A 25520-nucleotide genomic window follows, 5' to 3' on the forward strand; every position below is an offset into this window, starting at 1 on the left:
GTTTGTTGATCACAAGATGCTTTCAACTTGTCCATATTATCCTGTTGTGGTACGTTCCTCTTGTAATCGTAAATGGTTCGTTCGTATGGATATTTTTGACAATGATATCTATATTACAACTGGTTGGAATCGAATCAAGAAGGAGATGTCTATTACTGATCATCATTTGGTCGTTTTTGAAATGCTTGATTTGCATACATTTGAGATGAGTGTTTTCTGTTGCAAACCCACCCTATTAACTCTACCACCAGAACTTTGTGTTGTCAAAGAAGAACCTACAAATGAGGTGATTGATATTTCTGATGATGATTTGCCTAATCCCATTCCGGTAGTTGGTGTTGAAGAGACTACGGACGATGAAGTACCGGTTGTATTTCGCGTGGACAATCATTATGTAAGTTTTTGAAATTTACATATTCATACTGCTAATGCATGTGTTGTTTTGTATTCATTATAAATCGATGACCCGTATAATAACCAATTAAAATATTTAATTATTTTATTGGTATTCGTAGCGACTAAAAAAGAAGTGGGCACAATTGCACGGTTTGGATCGTAAGAGGGATTTGATTATTAAGGACTCTGCTAGTTTGACTTGGGACGTGTCCATTGGTGTCGAGCACTCTGAAGGATATCCGCGCTATAACGTGACTGGTATGAAGAATTTTGTTCGAGACAAACAGTTAGTCAAAGGTTCCGAATTTCATATGGTTTTTGTCAAAAGTAAAGGTATGTTGATTTACCGTTGACGTGGTGGTGCTAGATCGGATTTGTTGGTGGTTAAAAACAGTATTCTTATCCTTTTGTGTTTACTTATTAGTACAATAGCCGTTTTTGTTGGTCTGCTACTTTAGATTCACTAACGACATGTTCAGTCAGTTACTTTTGCATGTTATGTACATGTTGTAGTATCTTCGCTTACCAACTTCCTCAATTATGTTTTGTTAATCTTTTAACGTTACGGATTTGGAATGTTTGAGTCATGATGTTATGAATGATAACTGTTCGGACGTTTGCTAGGTTGTCAAACTTACTATCATATTGTAACTATTGTAAGATTCTAATTAATTATCTATCAATCAACAACCAATGTTTTAAACTTATAAGACATCCAAAGTTTTCTAAAGTCTACAGTGATTCCCGGTTAAATTTAGGTTGCTTTATTTATTATAGCCTTTTTTTAAAATCTATATATACACTTAATTGAATGACGAATTCTTGGTGTTCATTTAAAATTAATGTTAATACACATAATTAATATATATTTATAAAGTTTAATGATATAATATACCTTTCCATTATTTTCCTAAATTAAATTTATGCTAATACATCTGCCAAGTTTAATTATGATTCTAAAATTATTGTTCTCATTTTTGGAATGTTTTAAAATTCGGTAAAATAATTTAGTGATTGATGAAAATAATTATGATCAAACTAATATTTTTCTCAACAATTATGACAAATTCGAAACCAACTTTTCAATACTTTCCAAACATATTATTAACATATTAAAGATTTATAATATACATAATAATTAATGTCTCATCTCACATATGCCTATCATATATCTATCCCAATTATATCATCTCACATATGACAAAATCGTGTAATGAATGATATATATATAGATTCCTTTTATAATTCTTTTTTTCATATAAATTAACAAGAATGTTTTCATTCAATACATATCAACTTCTATACTTTTTTTTTGTTTCTTCTATAAGGTACTATCGAAATATCTTTTGTAAGACCCACTCTCTCTTTTGATTTATGATAACGAAGTAATTTAGTTTGGTTATTATATGTGTATTTTTTTTTCCTAGGTTTGCTTGTATCATGGAGAATATGCCATTTGATTTGGTTCTCATGGAAATTTTTTTTAGGCTCCCTCTCAAATCAGTTGTTCGGTTCAGAAGTGTATGTAAAGATTGGTATGAAGCACTAACAAGTTTTGAATTTCTGATGAAGCATTGCACCCGCGTTAATAATAGATTGGTAATATATTTTTTTTCCATATAATAAATCGAATGAAATTAAATTTGCTATATTTATATTTAACACTCCTTGTAGTGATTGTCACATTATTTTCGATATTTGTAACAGGAAAAGCTTCTTGAAGAAGGCATCCATCCTGATCCGTTTCTCATCTGATAATATGAGGGGGCCGTATTTTGTGTCGAATTGTGTTCTGGGTTTTTCAATAAAGATCTGTTTTTAATATATATGGATAATATCGTATTGGATTTCTTTCGTTTAGGTTTGCAAAATGTTCGGTGTTTTATGTTTTCATTATCTTAATTCAATGTGACGGATTTCTTATATCGGATCTATATTTCAGATATGTTCTAATTTTTTATCAGAAAGTAACAAATAATGCATAAAAAAATGGTGTAGTTCAAAAGTTAGTTTGGCCATTATGAAAACACTATTTTTTGCCTATATAACATTTATACATAATCAACCATAGCCCAACGTACGTAAATAGATCCATTTGTTCCATTAGAACAAAAAAACAAACAAACTCACGAGTCAAATTAATTTACATATTATGTGAACTTAAGTTTGTAAACTTGATGAACTATAAATTTTACATATATTTTTGCATAATTTTATTAATATTAAAAATATATAAAATCACTTCACAACTGGATTTGCAATCGACTTTTTTGTTTCTACAATATTTAGTCAACCTACCCTATGAGTTATATATAGATAAAGGACCATTATATGGAAAGAATGCAAAACCTTATTTAATTTAAAAATTGACATCTATTATTTTATACTAATTCTAAATACAAGTATTTAATAATTCTTTTCAATACAATATTCTAATTAAAGAGCACCTATATTTTTTTGAACGTAACTTATATTTTAATATTAATTATTTTAATTTACTTCCTTATATATTATCGAATTGTAATTATTAGTTATCCTACATACTGTATATAAATAAGTTCATTGTGTGAATAAAAGTAGTTATCATTTTTTATATTCATCAACCAGTTACTTGAATTCCTTGTCAAAGCATCGAACACTATCTGTGTTACGTGTTTAGCTATCCTTTCTCTTTTATTCGTTGTCATACCAACGATTCTACATAACCTCATTTCTCAGGTATCTGCAAAACTCTTATTATGTTATATGTTCATGTTTTAAACATTGTTAAATTATAATATCCGATGCGCGCAATATTGTTCTTTTAAGTTGAATGCAATACAGATTCCTGATCATCACCTTACATCATCCAATCATTCCATATTAGCAAAACACACGGTTACGTAAGTACTAATAACATGTTCATATGCAGATTTATTCATATCACAGATTAACCATAACCTTATTGCATGACACTAAACCAATTGACTCACCTATTACCTTCTTATTGTCAATTTTATTAGGTTCCATCCACATTTCTTATATCAGCAACTGTTTTCAAGTTACAAACGTCAAGTAAAAAATCTAATCATACTTCATACGATTTCGTTATTCTTCATTTTAGGGCTTTTATCAATTGCGTAACCGACCTATTTAACACTTTTTTATATTTTGATTTTGTTAACCATCATTTTCCCATCCAAATTATTCGTCTTCCATCAATCAAGGTTTTTTGCGTAACAACTACAAATCGTTCAACCTGCATTAACATCATTATAGACGTTAATTATATACTAAATATACAGTAATGATTATTGATATTCTTTTAGGTGCACATATTTTGGTGATTTTTAAACAACTACTATATTATCATTACCATATGTTTAATACTATTATAATGTAAAAGGCGGTGCTTCTATGAAAATAATGTTTAACATACGCTATTCCTTTATATCATTTTATTATGAATTTAACGTATGTTGTCTGTTTTGACTTATGAATACAGCAAATGGCAAGTAAGAAAAGATTTAAAAATACACCGTTGATTGATAATACTTTAGTTGGGGAATCATCTAACAGTAAGTTATTTTAGTACAATTGATTTTGTTAACAATTACAATTACATGTATTCCATTTGATATTAGTAATCTCTATATATACTCACACGTTACAAACTATGTGTGTAGGTACGCTTCCAAGAACACCGTTGTCCAATATTTCCAATGGTAAATTTGACATATTACAAGTATTTATTTATTATTGGATCAATTTAAATTTAGTTATTGTACAATATAAATATATTTCTATTTTGTGGCCAACTTTTAACCACTAATCTAGGTATATCATTCGCTCATACACCTCAAACAGTTATTGGTATGTTATATATTTCATTATTTTCAGTTATTTAACGATTTCATATCGTATGTTGTGCTTATTGATTTTTTATATACATAATTTATTAGGTACAAATGAATCAGTTTCGTTAACTTATAACTCAAATGGTATGTCATATCTTAATGTAACTTAATATGTGTTATCTCATTGACTACACTTCTTACGTTGTTATATTAGTTTGTTACACGAATAGGATCTAATATATATAGTATTATCAAATTGAATGATTCAGGATTACTTGCTAAAGAAAGAAGAAAAATGCGCAAGCTCTATCTTGATAGCAAACGATCGAATTCAAAGAAACAAAGTACTGGTCCTTTTAGTAGAGGATGCTCAAAAGTCGATAATCGGTCTCAGGTCATCGACAAAGAGAATTATAATCCAAATATTTCTTCATCATCTAATAATTTTCACACAGTGCGGAACTTGAAATATGTAACCACATCAGCATCATCAAGTACCATCACGACCAGTATGTTATCTCATCAACTTTTATTTCTCATTATAGTCTATAAATTTGTATAGTTTATGTATTGTTAAATATATCTCACTAGCTACTATTTTTTTTGTTCAATAGGTGGTCTTCCTTTGAATAACGAATTTACCACTTCTACAAGTACTCGGTTTTCTATTGTTTCAAACATTGTTACACAAAGCAGTAACTCCATTGGTCAATCGTCCTCAACGTTAACAAAGCTGAATTCCGGTAAACAAAAGCTTTTACCTAAGAAACGCCGTATTGATCCTATTCCAATGTTAGATCTTACGTCTGATGATGAGAATGTAGACTTTGCTCCCATTCAAGACCCTTGTAAGGGTGTATCGACACGTTATAATAATTCTGAGTATTTGTTGTTTATTTATTAGTTAAATAAACTGTATTCGTTAATTTATTCATTACTCAGTGATCAATTTGTTTTATGTTAGATTATTTGGATCATGGTAATCAAAGCCTTAAATGTGAGATGTGTGATTCATTCTTATGGACTGACGAAGGTGGTAAAGGGAGAATTACATTGGGTAAGTTAAGCTATAGCTTATGTTGTGGTTATGGAAAAGTGGAGCTTCCGGATTTGAAAGAGCCTTCTTCAATATACAAGGATCTATTTGCAAATTCTAATGAAAACAACAAGTATTTTCTAAAGAATATCCGTCGATATAATTCTATGTTCGCATTCACATCCATGGGTGGAAAAGTAGATTCAAACATCAATAGTGGAAGGGCACCTTATGTATTTCGTATCAGTGGACAGAATTTTCATTCATTAGGTGGTTTGGTACCTGCACCTGGAAAACAGCCAAAGTTCTCCCAGCTTTATATTTATGACACTGAGAATGAAGTTTCAAATCGAAATAAGTTGTTCAGGTATTTCATACCAACTATTGTTCTTTTTAGTTTTTTTTTTATTTACCAATACACAGATGTTATGTTATGTGCTAAATTTAGTTAACACGTTTTTCTTAATTCACAGTGACTCCACAAATAAGTCCGACTTGCATTTAAAGCAAATAGATCTTCATCTCATAAAGTTTTTAAAAGACTTCCTGGATAATAATAATCAGTTGGTTAAAAGTTACAGAATAGCAAGAAACCACTTCAATGATAATCCTAATGAGAACTTCAAACTTCGTATCATTTACAAAAGAGATCTTGATGGTCGTACTTACAACTTGCCTTCATCTTCTGAAGTTGCTGCATTGATTGTTGGTGGTATCCAACAAATAGTTGACCATCGTGATATTGTTGTTGAGTCTCACACGAAAGGTCTTCAACGAATAAGTGAACTTCATCCATCATATCTTGCACTTCAGTATCCAATTCTTTTTCCCAATGGTGATGACGGATATAGAATAGACATTCCTCATAGGGATGGTATAAGTACTTTAAAGAAAATTAGTCCCCAGTGTACAATGAGAGAATTCTTTGCTTATAGAATCCAAGATCGATCAACTTCATTTTCGCTAATATTAAATGCACGCAGATTGTTCCAGCAATTTTTGGTTGATGCATATACCATGATCGAGAGTGAAAGACTTAATTATATCTGTTTTCAACAAAAACATCTTAGGTCTGAATCATACACAAATCTTCAGAAATTTAAGAATGAGGGAAAAGAGGATCTATCTAATACTGGGGTACGGTTAGTACTACCATCATCTTTTACTGGTGGGTCTCGGTATATGCAGCAAAATTATCTAGATGCTATGGCTATTTGCAAATGGTTCGGGTATCCTGATTTTTTCATTACGGTGACATGTAATCCTAAGTGGCCAGAGATTATCCGATACCTTCGAAATACTTCTATTAAGCAAGAGGACAGACCAGATATTATGTGTCGTTTGTTTAAGATGAAACTGGATTCAATCATAAAGGATTTGAAGGACAAGAAAGTCTTTGGAGCACTAAGTGCAGGTATAAATACAATGTAAATATTCTTATTATTATTATTATTATTATTATTATATTATTATTTTTAGTATGAAATTTTTACAGTTACTCTAATATTATTAATTTTTTTTGTAGCGGTTTATACTGTTGAATTTCAAAAGCGTGGATTGCCACATGCTCACATTTGTATTTTTTTGAAACCTGAATCCAAGCTTCTCTCCGTTTATCACGTAGACAAATTCATATCTGCTGAGATACCAGATAAGAATCAAGATCCCGCTCTTTATGCTCTTGTATCCGAGTTTATGATTCATGGTCCATGTGGAAATGCAAATCCCAATTGTCCTTGTATGGTTGATAATAGATGTTCTAAAAAATTTCCAAAAAAATTCATTAATGAAACAATTACCGATGCTGAAGGTTTCCCTGTATACAGAAGAAGAGATAATGGAAACACCATTATCAAGTCCAAAGTTCAATTGGACAACAGAAGTGTCGTTCCATATAATCCGCTTCTCTTGAAAAGATACCAAGCTCACATTAATGTAGAATGGTGCAATCAAGCGGGTTCTATCAAATATTTGTTTAAGTACATTAATAAAGGTCCAGACAAAGCATCGCTTGTGGTGTCAAATGGAGACGGTACAGATAACGAACAAACAGCAAAGGATGAGATCAAAGCTTATTATGATTGTAGGTACGTTTCCGCTTGTGAAGCTTCTTGGAGAATATTTGCAAATGAAGTTCACTATAGGTTTCCTCCAGTTATGAGGCTTCCTTTTCATATGGAAGGTCAACAAAATGTTGTTTTTGGTGCCGAAGACGATATTGAAGAAGTGTTGGACAAGCCATCAGTCTCTTCATCCATTTTTTTAAAGTGGATGGAGATGAACATAAATAATGAGGAAGCACGGAAGCTTACGTATGTTGAGTTTCCTACAAAATTCTGTTGGAAACTAAAAGATAGAAATTGGGCAGAACGTAAAAGAAAATTATTACAGATTGGACGCATTCATTCTGTTTCCCCTGCTTTGGGTGAACCATATTTTCTTAGAATTCTTTTAAACAAAGTCAAAGGACCAAGATCCTTTGAAGAAATTAGAACTGTTGATGGCCAGTTGTTTCCAACCTTCAGGGATGCATGTTATGCTATGGGTTTGTTAGACGATGACATGGAATACATAGAAGCCATTAAAGAAGCGAGTTTTACGGGAGATGGTCGTTATATTCGTGCATTGTTTGTTACTTTGCTGTTGTCAAACACATTATCAAGACCTGAATTTGTTTTCGAACAAACATGGAAATACTTGGGGGATGACATTTTATACAAAACGAGAAAAGAAACAAAGAACAAAGGTTTGTTTTTCATTTATTACGCATAATAGTATTCATATTTAATTTTTCCCACATTTTTTAAATGGCTTTACTTTTTGCTGTACAGATCTTGTAATGTCAGATGAGAGATTGAAGAACAAGACATTGGTGGAGATTGAGAAGTACCTCATTCGAAATGGGTCCTCTTTGACACGATGGCCAACAATTCCATATCCTGATTACGATTCGTTTGCTGTTGGAAACAATCGTCTGGTTGATGAAGAACTGTCTTTTAATGTTCCTCAGGTACAGAGCGAGTTAGATAGTCTAAAATCTTCATTGACTGACGAACAACTATATGTTTATAATCAGATAATGACAGCCGTTGAAGGCGACAAAGGAGGTGTATTTTTTGTTTACGGATATGGATGAACGGGTAAGACGTTTTTGTGGAAGACGTTAGCCTTAACCGTTAGGTCGAGAGAGCAGATTGTTTTAAATGTGGCTTCAAGTGGTATTGCTTCACTTTTAATGTCAAGAGGTAGAACGGCTCATTCTAGATTTCACATCCCCATAAATTTAGATGAGAGTTCTATGTGTCACATAAGGCTCGATGGTGATGTAGCTTATCTGCTTAAACAAACTAGGTTGATTATATGGGACGAAGCACCCATGGTACATAGACATGCGTTTGAAGCTTTAGATAGAACATTAAAAGATATTTTTGTCGATAAAAGCAAGTGTCAGTCGGATGTTTTGTTTGGAGGTAAGGTTATCGTTTTTGGTGGTGATTTTAGACAAATTCTTCCTGTTATTCCAAACGGAAGTAGGCAAGAAATTGTTAACGCTTCGTTGAGTTCATCCTATATATGGCCCCATTGCAAGTTACTTACTTTGACCAAAAACATGAGATTGACTGTTGGTGTTTTACCATCTACAGTCGAGTCGACAAAGAGATTTGCCGAATGGCTTCTTGATATTGGCGAGGGTAAAGTTGGAGGGGACAATGATGGTGTAGCAACTGTAGAAATACCATCTGATTTGTTAATCACAGATTGTTTGGATCCCATCGAAAGTTTAATTCAATTTGTATATCCATCTGTTCTTGAAAGATATAAGGATCGAGATTATTTTTCTGAAAGGGCGATTCTGACACCAAAAAACGAGGTGGTACATGAAATAAATGATCGACTACTAGAATTGTTTCCTGGTGAACTAACAGAGTACCTGAGTTCTGATAGTATATGTGCGACGGAGAAAGGTATCGATTCATTCCAACAAGAGTTGTATTCTCCTGATGTCCTTAATGGTTTAAAGATATCTGGTTTACCTAATCATCGTTTGGTTTTAAAACCTGGAGTTCCAATTATGCTTCTTAGGAACATTGATCAGCAAAATGGTTTGTGTAATGGTATAAGGTTACAGGTTACATTTCTTGGAAAGAGGGTTATAGAAGCTGAAATTATATCAGGTGCTAATGTCGGAACCAGAACATTCATACCAAGAATTAGCATGATTCCCTCCGACAAAAAAATTCCTTTTGCTTTTCAAAGACGACAGTTTCCTGTTGCTGTGTGCTTTGCTATGACGATCAACAAGAGTCAAGGCCAATCTTTATCTAAGGTTGGATTGTTTTTAAAAGAGCCCGTTTTTACACATGGCCAGCTATATGTAGCATTATCAAGAGTTAAATCAAGGGAAGGTGTGAAGATGTTAATTCTTGATAAGGATGGCAAACCTACCAACACAACAACTAATGTGGTTTACAAAGAAGTGTTCACACACTTATGATATGTGTCTGAATTGAATTTTCATTCTAATAACTGTAATAAAAGTTACTTGAATTGTTGATATTACTAGAATGGTTGTTATTAGTTGTTTTTTATCATATCACCTTACATATGTTGGTGTTTATTAACAGTAAGTAACCTCAGTGACTTATAATTTTGTTGAAACACTACTTGAATACCATTTCACATATTCATAAGAGTATAGTATTTTTTAAAACGATTTCTTATTGTTTGTATTTATTGTGTTAAGTTATTTCACTAATACATAACTATCACAAAGCAACATAAAATGCATAACATTTTTTGTGTGAGTCAAAGGGAAGTTGGGCCATTATGAAAACACTTTTTTATTTTGCCTGTAGAACGTTTCAAAATAATCAATTGGAGCCCAAGATATGATTGCCCCAATTGATTCAATAGAAACAAAAAAAAAATACATTCACCAAACAATTTAAATGACCCATTATTTTTAACTTATTTTTGTAAACTTCCTGCACTAAAGGCATTTCAAAATAATAACAAATCGAACAAACTTTCCTCATGCCGTTACCCCATGTAAAAAGTTAATGATTCTACGTGAAACCTTTAAACACACATGGACGCCAATTTGGAATATTATTCAAACCGAATAAAAAATATTTCTTAGTAAGGGAAACAATCCACTCATTAGTTTATAAATATTACTTATGTATTATTTTTTAATTCAAACATAAATTTTTCTACCCGCGATGTTCGCGGGTGATAGCCTAGTTACTTATATAAGTATAATGTAATGGATATTGGTATGCCATAAGAATGACGGTTAGCAGGCAATAGCACTTAATTGCTATTTATTCTTGCTTATTGATATTACTTGGTCTAGAATAAAAGATATGTTATGGAAATACAAATTTCCTTGATTCTGAATAAAAGCACTAATAAAAGAGGCATTTTTAAAAATCTTGAAAAGATACTATTTATGGGAAATAGAAAATTTTCTCCGGCAAGACTGGGCATGGTGTAGCAGACTCTCCAGCTTTTCCGGATATACTGAGGTTACCTCTCCGGCGCGAATCGGATAAGACGAGGTAAATAAAATGTCAAACAAGTGACAAGATTTCCCTAAATAGTATCATGGCCTGATATCAGACTTGTTTTTGGAAATAAGAATCTGTTAAATACATTAACCTTATAAAGGGTATGTATATTACAGTATGTGAAATATATGATTATATAGATATGTATATCTATAAGAAATTCCAAAAGCCATAACGATTGATAATTAAGAATAAAGCACAAGCATATGTGTCAATAATAAATCTAGATTCCTTTATCAAGAATCTCTTACATATATCGATATCAAACATTATTTTGTTTGATCATCTACCTCGTAACTCGAGCGAAAATAATAATAATGGAAATCCATTAAGTTGGGACACCATCAAAAGTATAAGAATTTCCAATGCGTTACCATAAACTATTAACGCAAATAAGAAGCATGTAAAGTTGGGCTAGTGCACAAGAAAACACGTGAAACTTAAATTATACGCCCACAGACGTCGAAGTATATCACACACGACTTTCGAGGCAAGACCTTTGGAAAATATGATTGGGCACGACGACACCAATACTAATTCCGTCAGTGGAAGAACTACTAATCAAAAAGCGGCACTCTGCCACATGATCCTACAAACGATCTGAATATCGCTGAGGTATGTTGGGACAAGATTTCACAACCATCGATGCATAGTCTAATCAGAGTCATAATTATTGGTACTGCAAAAGAAGTCATATACTTTTGCAATTCCCTTATTTCCTTTATGACAAATATACCAGATTCGACATTCTCTGGTAATGTCATTTAACAATAGTTATCACACGAAATTCCAGATAAGAAGTTCTTATATTTCTTTCGCTGCAATTCTGACTTCTGCCTATAAAGAGTTGACTTTCGTGTTTCCACTTCTTTTAATGGTCATCATACCATGAGGATTTCTTTCATAGCAGCAAATATTGATCCATTTCATTTCTTGGTAAATCCACACGTTACACATGCACTGTTTGTTGCGCATGTGGTTCATTTGAGTTATGAAAACCATAGGAGGGCATCATTCCCATTTGTTGTTTTATCAAAAAGTTCAAATATCATTTCACTATACTTGATCTTTGCATTGTAAACCGCGTTTTTACAAAGCGATGACTCATTAATATCGAAGCAATGAATTTCTTGAAAAACTCGATTTTCTTTTGAAAGGTATACATGGTTTTTGTTGTGATCATGTTCGAACTTTCTTATTCAAACTCGTTTTATTCAAAATCAGTTAACTTGCTCGCAATACATATTCCATTCAAGGTCCTATATGATGAATTGAAGCCATCATATTCAAAATAATCCCAACAAGCACTTCATTTCTCTTGAACTATAACATGCTTGTTGGTCTTCAACTTCATTGAATCATTTTCTTTAAATCACGATCACCTTGTGGTGACGTTTTCACAAATTTGAAGATTGCGCTAATCTCGTTTAAATTTATGACTAGTTATTATTATTTATTTTTGATAATTAATATTTGTAATAAAATATTAATAATAGTGGTGTTAATATTATTTTTAGGTATTAGGGTTATTGTCAAGTACAGGTATTGGGTAGCCTAGCCTTAGTTAGGCATGGACTGATCACCTATGCTTAAACAAGACAGCACTAACCAATATCCAACCATGATAATAACTATTTAATGTATATAAATTAAGTCATCATACTTATTTAGTAAATTTCAATTATATATAAAAATATTTTTATATTATATATAAAAATATATATACTTTGTACTGTAAAGAGAAGACATATTTTCATAAAACAATTAAAGGGACGAATAAAATTATCTAAATAATTGTCTAAGTATTCATGAACAAGACATATTATAAATAAATGTTCATCTTGATTAATATTTCACAACTATTAAATACTTATAGAAATATGAGTTAAATGCTTGGTTGGTCCCTGTGGTTTGCAAAAATTTCACACTTGGTCCCAAAGGTTTACTAATTACACTCGTGGTCCCCAAACTTGTCAAAAGTGCACTCGTGTGGTCCCCAGGTCTAACTGAAGTTAAATTTCTCTGTTAAATCCCATCACGTGCTAAGCACATGAGGGTAATTTGGTCTTTTCACCTTGATTTGATGTCTACTTTTGCAATTGCACAGTTTAGTCCCTGGTTGTCAGTTGATATTTATGGTTTTCCCTCTCATTTCTTCTCATCTCTCTCACACTAACACCAAGAAACCCTCCCGTCTCTTCACTTTCTCTGCAAAATCAAGGCGATTGAAGAAATAATCAGCCGTATAGGATCGATCGAACAGAATGGGTTGGTACATTAGGGACGAGTATGATGATTTCACTCCAGATCGTGATTACAGTAAGTTTTTTTGTATGATTGTGCTAAAGTTCAAACATTTAGCGATTTTGAAGTGTCTCATAGTGTTTTGCCTGTTTTTTTGTTATGATTTTTGAACAGAAGGAAACCCTAGTTCGTTTTCTGCAAAAATCTTCTACGGTGGATTTTTTAGGAGGGTTCCAAGCAGAAGGTATCTACAAGGAAGGTCAGTGTATGTGGATTACATCGACATTGATGAGTTTTCTGTTCATGAAGTTGATTGGATGATGCGAGAACTAAAGTTCTTGAAAGAAAAGGTGCCACTTTATTATCATTTTCAAATACCAGGTAGAGATTTAGATACTGGTTTGGTAGCTTTAGGGTGTGATGCTGATGTTCGTAACTTGTCAAAATATGTGGGTGAAAATAAGTTAATTAACTTTTACATTGAACAAGGAACATCTATGGTTGATACTTATTTAAAATCACCTGAGGGATCTAAGGTTGTTATTGAGGAATTACCAGAGGAAAACCAGGAGTTTGTTGGTGTTAGACAAAACAAAAAAAAGTTGGTACCTGAAGGAGATTGATGCTTGAGTATGTTGAAGGTCCTCTAGTGTTAATAACAATACAAGTAATATAGAGATTGAGACTGATAATGCAGTAGGTAACAATGATAATGCAGTGGGTAACAATGATAATGCAGTGGGTAACAATGATAATGCAGTAGGTAACAATGATAATCCAGTAGGTAACAATGATAATCCAGTAGGTAACAATGATAATCCAGCAGGTAACAATGATAATCCAGTAGGTAACAATGATAATATAGGGATTGAGACTGATAATGCAAAAGAGGCTACATGGGTAGATGGTTTTAACTTTGATGACATTGATTTTTCTGTAGAATTCCCAAACAATGAGGGTCATAAGGATAATGAGGGTAATAGGGAGGCTGAGGATGAGGGTGAGGGTAATAGGGAGGCTGAGGATGAGGGTGAGGGCAATAGGGAGGCTGAGGATGATGGTGGTAGTGAGGATGAGGGTGGTAGTGAGGCTGACTGTTCTCATCAAAGTGAGAATGAGGGTGATGATTCAGAAGACAGTGACTACATAGTTGACAATGATTATGAGGTGGAAGAAATGGAAGTTGATATGAGGGACTTCAGTGTTTTTGTAGATAAGGATGAAGAATATGTGGGCAACCGTAATTCTGGCATTGATGATGATGTTAGAAATGAAGTGGATTATGAAAATGAAATTGATGACAACCTTAGCTATGAATCATTTGATAGCTTAACTGATGAATCAATGGAAGATTTTGAAACAAGAAGGAGCCAAAAGCTAAGGGAAATCAGGAATAAACAAAAGGTTAGGATGCCTGTTTACTTAAATATTTACTTAACTGATGAATGAATGCAATTGTTTACTTAAATATTTACTTAACTGTTTACTTAACTGTTTGAACAGGGAAAGAGTAGGATGCATGAATCAAGGTTTTACTTGGGTCAACAATTTGGATCTGCAAAGGAGGTTAAAGAACAAGTTAGGAGGCATGCAGTTCTTACCAAAAGGGAGTTGTCATTTTTGAGAAATGACAAGACTAGGATTAGAGTAGTATGTGAAGGGAATGTCCTAGTTTACAAGAAAGGTGATGGGTTTGTGAAACAAGTACCCAAGAAGGGCAATAAGGGAAAATCTGTTGGGCCCAAGCCCAATGAACCTACTGTTGGGCCCAGGTCCAGGGAATCTTTCAGCGGGTCTCAAAAGTCAAAAAAGGTACTCACTGCCAATGCCATATTCTGTAGAAAAAGAAAAGAAAGATTAGACAAAGTAGTTTGTCCATTTGTGTTGTATGTTGCTAAAGAGAAAAATGAAGTGGAAACTTGGACAGTGAAAACTCACAAGTCTGAACACACCTGTCTGCAAACTAGAGAAAGCCATCACCTCACAGCAAAGTTCATGGCTAAGGAGCCTGCTGTGAAGAGATTGGTTGAATGTAACAAAGACATCTCTGTGAGGACCATCCAAGAAGAGCTGGCTAGGAAGTATGAACTAAGGGTTTCAAGGATGAAAGCATTTAGGGCAAAGTCTCTTGCTTCAAAAGAAGTTCAAGGTGACAACAAGGAACAATATTCAAGGTTAAGGGATTATATAATGGAGCTTCAAAGTGCAAATCCAGACACAATAGTGCACATTGAAGTTGAGTCTGAACCCAACCCAGATTCTCCAACAAGGGTGTTCAAGAGAATTTACATCTGCTTGGGTCCACTGAAGCTAGGTTTCAAGGAATGTGGGAGGGACATACTAGGCTTAGATGGGGCTTTCTTGAAGGGTTCACAACAGGGTCAGGTATTAGTTGCAGTAGGCTTGGATTCCAACAATAGACTCTATCCACTGGCCTATGCAATTGCAGAAACAGAGAACAAGGATTCCTGGACATGGTTTCTAGAATGTCTCAAAGATGATCTAGCATTACAAAACAACTCAAGGTTTACCTTCATTTCTGATAGACAAAAGGTTAGCCTATGCAATTTTCTGATCCACTGTTTATAATTATTGGTTTGAATTTTAACATGTTTACTTTTTTGGGTGTTAATTATAGGGCCTTATTCCTGCACTTGAAAAGGTATTCCCTGCTGCAGAACACAGGTTCTGCCTTAGGCATATTCACCAAAATATGAATTTAAAATGGAGGGGCAAAGGCTTTAAAGATTGCTTATGGGCATGTGCAACTGCCAGAACAGGTAACTTGTTGATTAATTAGTTTAGGCTTTAAAGATTGCTTATGTTGCTTATGACTTTATTGACCCATGTTCTTGGGTAATAGTACCTGAGTTTAGGGAAAAAATGGAAGAGTTGAAGAAGTTCAATGAGGAAGCGTACAACTGGTTGGCACAAATTCCACCAAAGCATTGGTCTAGATCTCACTTTACAGGTAATATGCACAAACACTAGACCACATCTCAAAATAAGTACAAATTTATTTATCACTTTAAACATTGCTTTATTGGTTATCAATGTGTAGGTTGGGCACAATCTAATGTTCTACTGAATAACATGTGTGAAGTTTTAAATGCCAAAACTGTTGAAGGGAGGGAAAAGCCAATCATTTCATGCTTGGAATATCTTAGGGAGTATTTGATGAAGAGAATAGTCAATGTGATGAAGGTGCAACATCAGTGTAAGGGCCCCCTCACACCAAAGATAACAGAGATTTTAGATGAGATCAAGAAGGCTGCAGCCTAATGCACTGTGAAATGGTGTGGTGATAGTAGGTGGCAGGTACAAGGGACTCTTGGGCAGTATGTTGTGAATGTGGAACAAAAGGTTTGCACATGTAGGAGGTGGGAAATTTCTGGAATACCATGTAAGCATGCTGTAGCTGTTAACTGGGATATGGCTGCACACAAACAACAGGTTGGGCCACCTGAGGATTGGGTCCATCTATGCTACTATCTGGACACTTGGAAAAAGGCTTATGCCTACAAGGTTGGTCCCATCAATGTTCCCAAACTCTGGCCAATATCACCAGTTCCAACAACATTAACCCCTCCACTTCACCACAAACAAGCTGGCAGGCCAAAGAAAAAGAGGAGAAGAGACCAAGTGGAGATTGAAGATGCCATGGAGAAGAAAGGTAAGCTGACAAAAAAGGGTGGGACTGTAACCTGTAAGAAATGCAATGTCAAGGGGCATAATTCAAGAAGCTGTAAAGGAAAGGCAACTGAAGGTGGTTCGGCAAATGATGAGGTAGCTGCTGTTGGTTCTGCTGGTGGTTCTGCAGCTGAAGAATAGGTTGGATGCTTTTGAAGGGCTGCATTTATATTATCTTTTGGTGGCTTATGTTTATGCCACCATTTTGGTTGTCTATTATGTTTGACATGTTCATCAGTATGCTTATGTCCATTTTGGTTGTCTTTATTATGGTTGTTGAGTGTCTTTATTATGGTTGCTTGGGTAATCAGCTATGGCAGGTAATAAATAGCCTTGGCAGTTGAGTGTGTTTATTATACTTGTTGTGTCTTTATTAATTAGGTTTGTTGTGTCTTTATTAGGTTTGTTAGGTTTGTTGTGTCTTTATTAGGTTTGTTGTGTCTTTATTAAATGGTCATCCATTTCGCTTTTGCACTTTATTAAAAATGGTCATCCGTATCGCTTTTGCACTTTATCAAAAATGGTCATCCGTATCGCTTTTGCAATGGTCAACCGTATCGCTTTTGCACTTTATTAACAATACCTTTGAACACCAAAAATCGACCAATTTCATTCAAGTAGTATTTGGTCAAATTACATAATTCACAATAACATTACACTCAAGCTAACAACATTGCAAACAGTAACCCTAACAGAAACAACAGTACTAAAATCAGCTTGTTCTTCCATCTTAGTTCAGTCCGAAGTTCATCCCTTTCTTGATCCGCCCTGTTTCTTGCTCGAAGTAGCCCTGGAATGATGCGAACAGCTCGTGGGCACATTGGCGGGTCAACCCAACCAACAAATCCAGGACACGAGACATCCTGTCACATCAAACAATTCAAAAATTAGAACCAAATACAACATCGATTAATGAAAGCTATTGCATACCGGTGATGGACATGAATAGAATCGACGTCCTGGGTTGTTGTCGGTCCATGATGTTCGAACAATGGCTAACTTTCCACATCGACAGGTTGCCATCTTCTATGGTTCCAGGAGAAACATGGGAGAGAGGAAATCTAGGGTTCCTTGAAGAAGACGGTCGTTATTATTGAGGGAAAAGAGAAGATAAGGTGGTTTTTATAATGGGCTCCAGGTGAAAAGACCAAATTACCCTCATGTGCTTAGCACGTGATGGGATTTAACAGAGAAATTTAACTTCAGTTAGACCTGGGGACCACACGAGTGCACTTTTGACATGTTTGGGTACCACGAGTGTAATTAGTAAACCTTTGGGACCAAGTGTGAAATTTTTGCAAACTACAGGGACCAACCAAGCATTTAACTCTAGAAATACTCTTTTATAATATATATACATTAAAATATCAAATGTTATTATGCTTGATATTAAAATAAACATTTATTATTTTACTTTTATGATTTAAAATACCCTATTATAAAATCTTATAGTTAAACATACTTGATTTTAAAAAATGATAATCGTGAGTTCTAGGATATTGGGTAAACCTATTTATAAAACATATATCATTACTTTGTCAAAATTACCACGGGTTTTGATATTTTAAACCTATCTATATTTATTTATTATTCTACTTTATGATAACATAAAAGGAAAAGGTATTTAATAAATCAAAATATCACCTATCTTTAATCAAACATTTTGATTAAAATCATCTGAATACAATTATGTATTAAGACAAAAATACGCTAACTTTATTGTCTTTTCGTGTATTCTTACAAATCACCCATCTCAGCACATTGATTTTCTCATATCATAATTCAATATTTGACGAATCATTTTCATGTTTTCATTTCATTTTGAACCTGTCAATCTTAAATCTTCTTTAGGTACCAATCAAGTAAGTTTTCTTCTGACAAAGAATTTTATTAATTTCAAAAAGTTCTTCACATTCATTTAAAAAAAAATCTATTGATCATATATCTTTTGGCTTGAACATAATCACCTTGGAAATTATATCATTTCATCGGAATGTCTCATCTTTTGAAATACCTAGACTCGCTTCCTTGAAACTCTCAGTTAACTTCGAAAACGGTAAATTTATTATTAAGTTCTTTCAATCATAACAATACCTTGCAGTATCCATATACATTTGTAGCATGTGCTAATAATAAACCCTATTCATACGTCATTCGTTTGATTTGTCATATTCTTGGTACAATTATGTACTCAGATTACGATACACTAAATTCTATTGTCCAGTACCATTTAAGTAAACGATATTGATTTTCGACAAATCATTTTCCATACTTCCATTCACAAATAGATATTTATCAATTCGGAATCTCCCTCAATTGATCTAAGTAAGTTCATTCCGGATATTGAATCCAATTGTTTCTATAAATCATTTTTGTTTTCAAAATCCATACCCCTCAAAATATCTTTTGATTCCATTCCACGATACATTATTTCTCTTAATTAAAAGAAGAAACATAACCCCAAGAAAATATCATAGTCCAAATCTCGAGGACAAGATTTTTAATAAGGTGGGGAGGATGGAACAACTCTCAATAAAATTAATACTTAGTATGATAATTATCCAATAAGGAAACCCTAACTGAGACACCCAAGTAATTCTGCGCAAACCCTAAAATTTTCAGAACAATCGGAATCAGGATCAGGGCCCCTAAAAACTCAGGGGGGTAAAACCTAGCCAACGATTATCACAATAACTCGTTGTCAAAATTTTAAAATAAAATTCTGTCAAGTCAGCAAGGCTAGTCCCGAACCCAGCTACCCTATAAATAGATTGTTTCCCTTACGGACCGTAAGGGATAAGGCTTACGGTCCGTAAGCATGTCAATTTTCGTGTATAAATAGCCGACATTGGGACTTGAATCCTGGCCTTTGAACGACGTAAATTCTCCTTTCGTAGACTGAGTTATAGCAGAAACAATCCACAACACACACGAATCACTAATTAGTATAGCGGGGTGCTGCTACGATACCGGGTATTAACTCAATCGCTGCTACGATTCAACGTCCGATCAATTATAACTATCCAACGATTGTTTGAGTGCTGCTCAAATTGAGTTGTACTTTGTTATTCATCGTGATTTCAACTTGAATGTTTGAGTGCTGTCTGAACTCGGGCTATACTCTGTCATTCGTTGTGAATCCACTGAATTGTTAAGTATTGCACTTATAAATCGTTGTGAGGGTTTTATCTCGTGATTGTCGTTAAAGTTGAATTGAGTTAGTACACTAATACACGTTCCATTGTATCTAGAAATTAGAACTCGTAAGCAAGGAGCTGCTAGAGTACTTAATAGCTAAGTAAACTTGATAAGTTAAATAAAGTTAGCAGTTAAGTTAGCTGAGTAGATTAATTAATTTGTTAATTAAGTTTAGTATGATTAATTAATCAGTTAATCAATATTAATTAAGCTAACAAGATTAATTAAGCTAAGTAAGATTTATTAAAAATACATATATATGGGGTCGTATGAGAACGTTTAATATTAATAATTAAATATATTATTTTTTTTGACCTTACTCCGTTTTTAATGAAACTTAGGTTAAAACATAGATAAAAATATGCTCGTTCTAAAGACATATTCGTCGTTTTATAAAACGTCATATTTTAAAAGTTATTCGAGAAAAACGAGTGAAGCAGCTGAATTAATATATATAAGCAAGCTAGCTAGCATGTCAAGTAGGTAGGTAGGCATGTCAATTGTATCCCATATTGATCAGAAGATTTGTTGAGGTGCTTGCTTACTTGCTATAAATAGGAACCTAGGATTTCATTCTTCGTTGCTCATTTCTTTTCTTCTTCTCTCTATACGTTGGTGTTCTAACCAATAATCACCAAAGCGATGTCCTGTCCGATCGATTCAGGAACCATCTAACGAATGCCGAAATGTTGTGCTTTGTGAATTTCGTTAAACTGAATCCAAAGTACTATACTTTGTGAGTTCATTAAATGGATACCAAAGTACTGTCTGAATAAGACTATACTTTGTGAAATTCGTTAAGGTTCGAATCTCGTGACTACCGTTAAGGTTTGATTTGGGTTTTACACCAATACGTATTCCATTCTGTTAAACTATGTGTTTAACTACCAAGAATACTCCCAACTACACACTTACAATCAAACAAACTATTAAATCATCAGAAGATCCAGAATAATAAAGTGCATGCTTAATTATCGGAAGAAGTAGAATCAAGAAGCTTGTTAACTCAATCTTGCATGCTTATAAAGTGAGTCATTCTCTTTTTATCAACTGTTTTACAATACTCCAAATTATTTTCCAAAGTTATAATTACAGGGATTAAGTCTTTGTAGTCTTCAATTACAGCCGGGTATGTGGGGTAATGTGCACATTACTAGCGTTTTATCAGTTTAGGTGAGCGTACCTAAATCATGATACGTCACTTTTAGGTGAACGGACCTAATAGTGATTGTTGGTGCATATTTGTGACAACAGCTTAGATTTGGTCTTTGGATATCTTGTAATTAGTTAAACGATAAACAGTTAGCGGGTTTAGCTTTGTAATAGTTAGTTGTAATGTTTGGGCTAACTAAACCCAAAGGATTGGGTGATGGGGGGCGAATTGGGCCTGTCCAATTCGCAGCCCAGGAGTCTTTAACCTAGCCCTGTTGTGAACCTTGTGTTATATAAACAAGGTTAGACATTAGGGTTGAGGTTAATCAGCCAAAACAGTTGTTAGAGAGCAATTTCGTGAGAACATTAGGGTTTGGACGAAATTAGGGTTTGGTTAGGGATCTTGGATTGATTGTAATCAGATTGATAGATAATCAATAAAGATCCGGTTTGAAATTGAATTTCTGATTTCTGTTTTCTACACGTTTTCTGCTAATTCTGATCAAGAGGATTCCGCACTCTTGATTGGAAAGACGATTCTGTGAAGATCCATAAGACTCAAGGGGGACCTACAATTGGTATCAGAGCGTTAGGCTCTTGGTTGCTCGGTTCAGAATTGTTTGCTGCAGAAACAGGGAGTGATTTCGAAATTTTTGATAAACCTGAAAATTAGGGTTTATAAATTTTCGAAATTTTTCTTGGTTTGATACAGATTTTCGAAATTTTTTTGGCTGTTTTGATATTCTGGGTTGTTTGATTGCTGTTTTGCAGGTTTTAGGGTTTGCAGGATTGTTTTTGGCTGATAGTTTTGAAGAATTTTGGCTGAATTTCTTGAAGATTCGAAGACTGTTCTTCGTGTTCTTCATAAATTTCATAAAAATTTTCATCAAAAGTTGACTGATTTGCTTGTTTGATTTTGCAGAATTGTGTTGGAGAATAATCAGAATTTCGAAAAGATTAACCTTCCAAAATTTGCAGATCTGCGAAATTAACTGATTGGCGAAATTAGCTGCTTGTTGAACAAGATAGTTAAATTTGCTGAGAAACCAGAGAATTGAACTGACCAGCGAAATACTCTGGCGAATTTAACTATTGCGTTGATCTGTCCCAGCGAAATTAACTGATAAGCGAATTTAAAATCCAAAGGCGACTTTGGTAATCGTAATAATTTTCCACAGCGAAATTATCACGGTTTCAGCGAAATTAAGCGGCGATTTTTGACCAGCGAAAGTAAACCAGCAAAATTAGCCATTTCAGCGAATTTAGCTCAAAACCAGCGAATTTAACATCATAACCAGCGAATTTATCAGCATATTTAAGGGGTGGAATTTCAGTTAGCAAGCGTCGAAAATTTTTCGGTGTTTTGCAAATAGAAATTGATCCGTAACTCGTCTGACAGAACCGTTTGGACCTTTGAACTCGTGTGATTTTTAGGACAAAAAAATCCCGAATTCGGTTTTTGACATTATATATAATTGGATTCGTCTTTTCGAGACGATTCTAATGGTATAATTTGGTAACCACTGTTTTCGGACAACTTTTGTACGGTTTTATTAGTACGGTTACGGTAAAACGTGTTTAAAGATGATTAAAGTGGACAATGTCGAGAAGTGGCCAAAGCTTACAAATGTTAACGAATATGCTGTCTGGAAGGAGGAGTTTGAATTGGTTGTGAAGAGCGAAGATACCAGAATGTGGTATTGTATTAGAGATGGATACATGGCTCCTACACGTCGTGTTGAAGGAAGGACAAAAGTGATTTCTTATGACAAGATGGATGAATCTGAGAAACTGATGGTTGATGCTGAGAAGAAAGCTTTAGCAGTGATAAAGATGTCCCTGCCTGAGGGAATTAAACATACCATCAAGCACTATGGGAATTCTTATGATCTGTGGGAAGCTTTACGAAAACGCTATCAGAATTCATCAAGACAGAGTGTAGGAGATCGTGCATTTGATGAAGAAGCAGTTGCTGTGAAAGAAGAGAAGAAGAAAGCTCTTGAACAGAAGGTTGAGAAGAAGGCTGCAGAGGTTTCAAAGTGCATGAATGGTGTGAATGAACTTACAACAGTGGTGAAGGTAACACCAGAACCTGTAGGTCATACGTGTCATAATTGCACTGAACTACAGGGTGAAGTTGACAGACTATCGGAGCAAAACAACATTTTGTTAGCTGATTTGGAAAACCGAAAAGAGTTAAATGTTCTTTTGATTAAAAGAGAGTCAAACTGTTTAGAAAAACTAAAATCAAATGAACAGGAAATTAGCAGTTTAACAAGCAAAGTCAATGAACTGTTACAGGTCATTGATTTGGCTCGTGAAACTGTGAAAGAAAAGACTAACGAGCTTTCAGAAAAGTGCACAGAATTGGCTGATGCACAAGCCAAAATTGTAGAACTTCAGGGGAAGTTACATAATTTTGGGAATTCTTCGTTAGTCAGAACTCAAATTCAAAAAGGTTTAAAAAGGAGTAATGATAAAACAGGGGTGGGGTTTACTAAAGCTTCACCTTCTGAAAATGAAGACTACTCATTTTTGCCAACTGAAGATGAGCTAACTGATTTTGTAACCACTGCACATGGAGTGGATCCGATAGCTGTTGACTTGCCAAGTAGTCCAGTTTCTTTGAAAGAATCTGTTGGGTCTAACAGTACACCTCATAAAGTGGATGAGGATACTAAAGACGAAAAGGCCAACACATTTAAAAAGGGATCAAACAAAAAGAAAAATTACAAGAAAAGATCCTGTTTTAAATGTCACAACAAAGGGCACGTGGCGAGTTGTTGTCCTTTGAAGAAAGGTAAGCAAAAAGTTGATGTGGTGAAAGAAGGGAATCAGGTTGGGTCAAGCAATAATGTAAAATCAAGTTGTCAGACAAAGAAACCTGAATTTCAATCTAAACCTTCAACTTCGAAAAGATTTGATAGACCAAGAAGTATTTCTCCACAATTTAGTCATTATAATGGTAAATCAAATCGATTTCAAAGTCAAGATAAAAATTTCGGATATCAAAATCGATACCAGACTTCTTGTAATCAAAATTTTCAAAGAAGAAATGAACATAGGAGTTTTTGTAACTCAAATGTTCAACAACATCCAAAATTTTTCAAGAATTCATGGTATGATAATGGTAGAAGTAGGTTTCAAAATCAAAATTTCCAAAGGTCAAATTGTCCAAATGTATATAGGAACCCTCAGGACCAAAGACCTAGTGGAAATCAAAATCAAATTCCAACAGGTCTGAGATCCAAGACTCCAGTTAGGAGTAATGGATATTGGATGGATGTTCCGGTGGTTGGTGAATTTGGACGACCCAAGACCATTAAGGCTTGGGTCCCCCAATCTAACTAATTTCTAAGTTAGTGTGTGCAGGAGCTGCTAAGGAGGATTATCAACTTATGTTGATAGTGGCTGCTCTAGGCACATGGCGGGGGGTGTGAGATTGTTGATATATATTTTTTAAATGATTTAAATTGAAGTTCAAAGTGCTGAGTCGACACAGAGGATAACCTGGCAGATCTTTATACTAAAGCATTTGACAGGGCTCGCTTTGAACATTTAGTCGAACTCAACGGGATGAGGAATCCTGAATAACTGGTTTTTCATAAGAATTTTTTGTAAATAGTTTACCGTTTTCTTAAAAATCAAAAACACAAAAAAATTGAAAAATCAAAAACATAAAAAAAAATAGAAAATCAAAAATGAGATTTCACTGTGTGAAAAAGAAGAAATGATAGTACATCAGCAAGTTACACTGTCACACTGAACTTGAACCTAAATTGCTTAAGTGTGATAGCAGCTTCATCATATGATGTACCAGTAGGCAAAAGCATGAAATAATCAACTTACCAATGTGATATAAACTTAAATGAACTGAATATGAGTGGGGAACACATTAGTGGTGTATGGTTTAATGACCTTAATTCTTGCGTTGATAGATTGCCAAAATCTGAAGTTTTGGGTCTTTATACTGTTGTTTCAACTAGGGATATCTTGGCTGTCTGTCTGTTAGAACTAAAATTGTACATGACCCCAGGAAAGATAGTCACTTGGAATTAGCTCATTTCTATTTAAATGTCTGTATATTTCCCGATACACACAATTTTGATCTGATTCTGAAATCTTCTCTGTAAAAAGTCGTGTACCTCCTCTGCTGCATCCAGATATATGCTGACCTGGAGGTGCTAGGCAACAACAGCTTCTGCTGCATCCAGATACATGCTGGCCTAGCTGTTCGTTGTCGCGCTATAGATCTAATACACCCGAAAGAGGCCCTCAAGTGCCCAAAAGAAACCCAAGAAACCTATATCAAACTGAGAAAATCTCATTTGATCTGTATATTATACCATCTCTACTAACGATCTATTCTGTTCTCTTCTCAACCTATTCCCAGTTAAG

General features: G+C 34.2%; 2 protein-coding genes across 2 annotated transcripts; both read left to right on the forward strand.

The window, feature by feature from the left end:
- Window positions 1–4527: 4527 nt before the first annotated feature.
- On the forward strand, window positions 4528–8404 carry LOC110907664. Its single transcript, XM_022152611.1, has 7 exons — window positions 4528–4741; window positions 4847–5080; window positions 5197–5635; window positions 5742–6682; window positions 6794–7876; window positions 8100–8278; window positions 8345–8404. Exons 1-7 carry the CDS (start codon window positions 4528–4530, stop codon window positions 8402–8404), a joined length of 3150 nt encoding a protein of 1049 aa, XP_022008303.1.
- Window positions 8405–8503: 99 nt separating this feature from the next.
- On the forward strand, window positions 8504–9763 carry LOC110907663 (ATP-dependent DNA helicase PIF1-like). Its single transcript, XM_022152610.1, has one exon. It carries the CDS (start codon window positions 8504–8506, stop codon window positions 9761–9763), a length of 1260 nt encoding a protein of 419 aa, XP_022008302.1.
- Window positions 9764–25520: the final 15757 nt, after the last annotated feature.

Source organism: Helianthus annuus, chromosome 14, assembly GCF_002127325.2.
Source record: "Helianthus annuus cultivar XRQ/B chromosome 14, HanXRQr2.0-SUNRISE, whole genome shotgun sequence".
NCBI lineage: Eukaryota > Viridiplantae > Streptophyta > Magnoliopsida > Asterales > Asteraceae > Helianthus > Helianthus annuus.

What these genes read in the sequence shown, in the direction of transcription:
- LOC110907664 (XM_022152611.1), top strand. Translation starts at nt 4,528, where the DNA reads ATGCGCAAGCTCTATCTTGATAGCAAACGATCGAATTCAAAGAAACAA. An exon ending in TGCTCCCATTCAAGACCCTT is followed by an intron (nt 5,081 to 5,196) that starts GTAAGGGTGTAT and finishes GTTTTATGTTAG; the next exon opens with ATTATTTGGATCATGGTAAT. An exon ending in AATCGAAATAAGTTGTTCAG is followed by an intron (nt 5,636 to 5,741) that starts GTATTTCATACC and finishes CTTAATTCACAG; the next exon opens with TGACTCCACAAATAAGTCCG.
- LOC110907663 (XM_022152610.1), top strand. Translation starts at nt 8,504, where the DNA reads ATGTCAAGAGGTAGAACGGCTCATTCTAGATTTCACATCCCCATAAAT.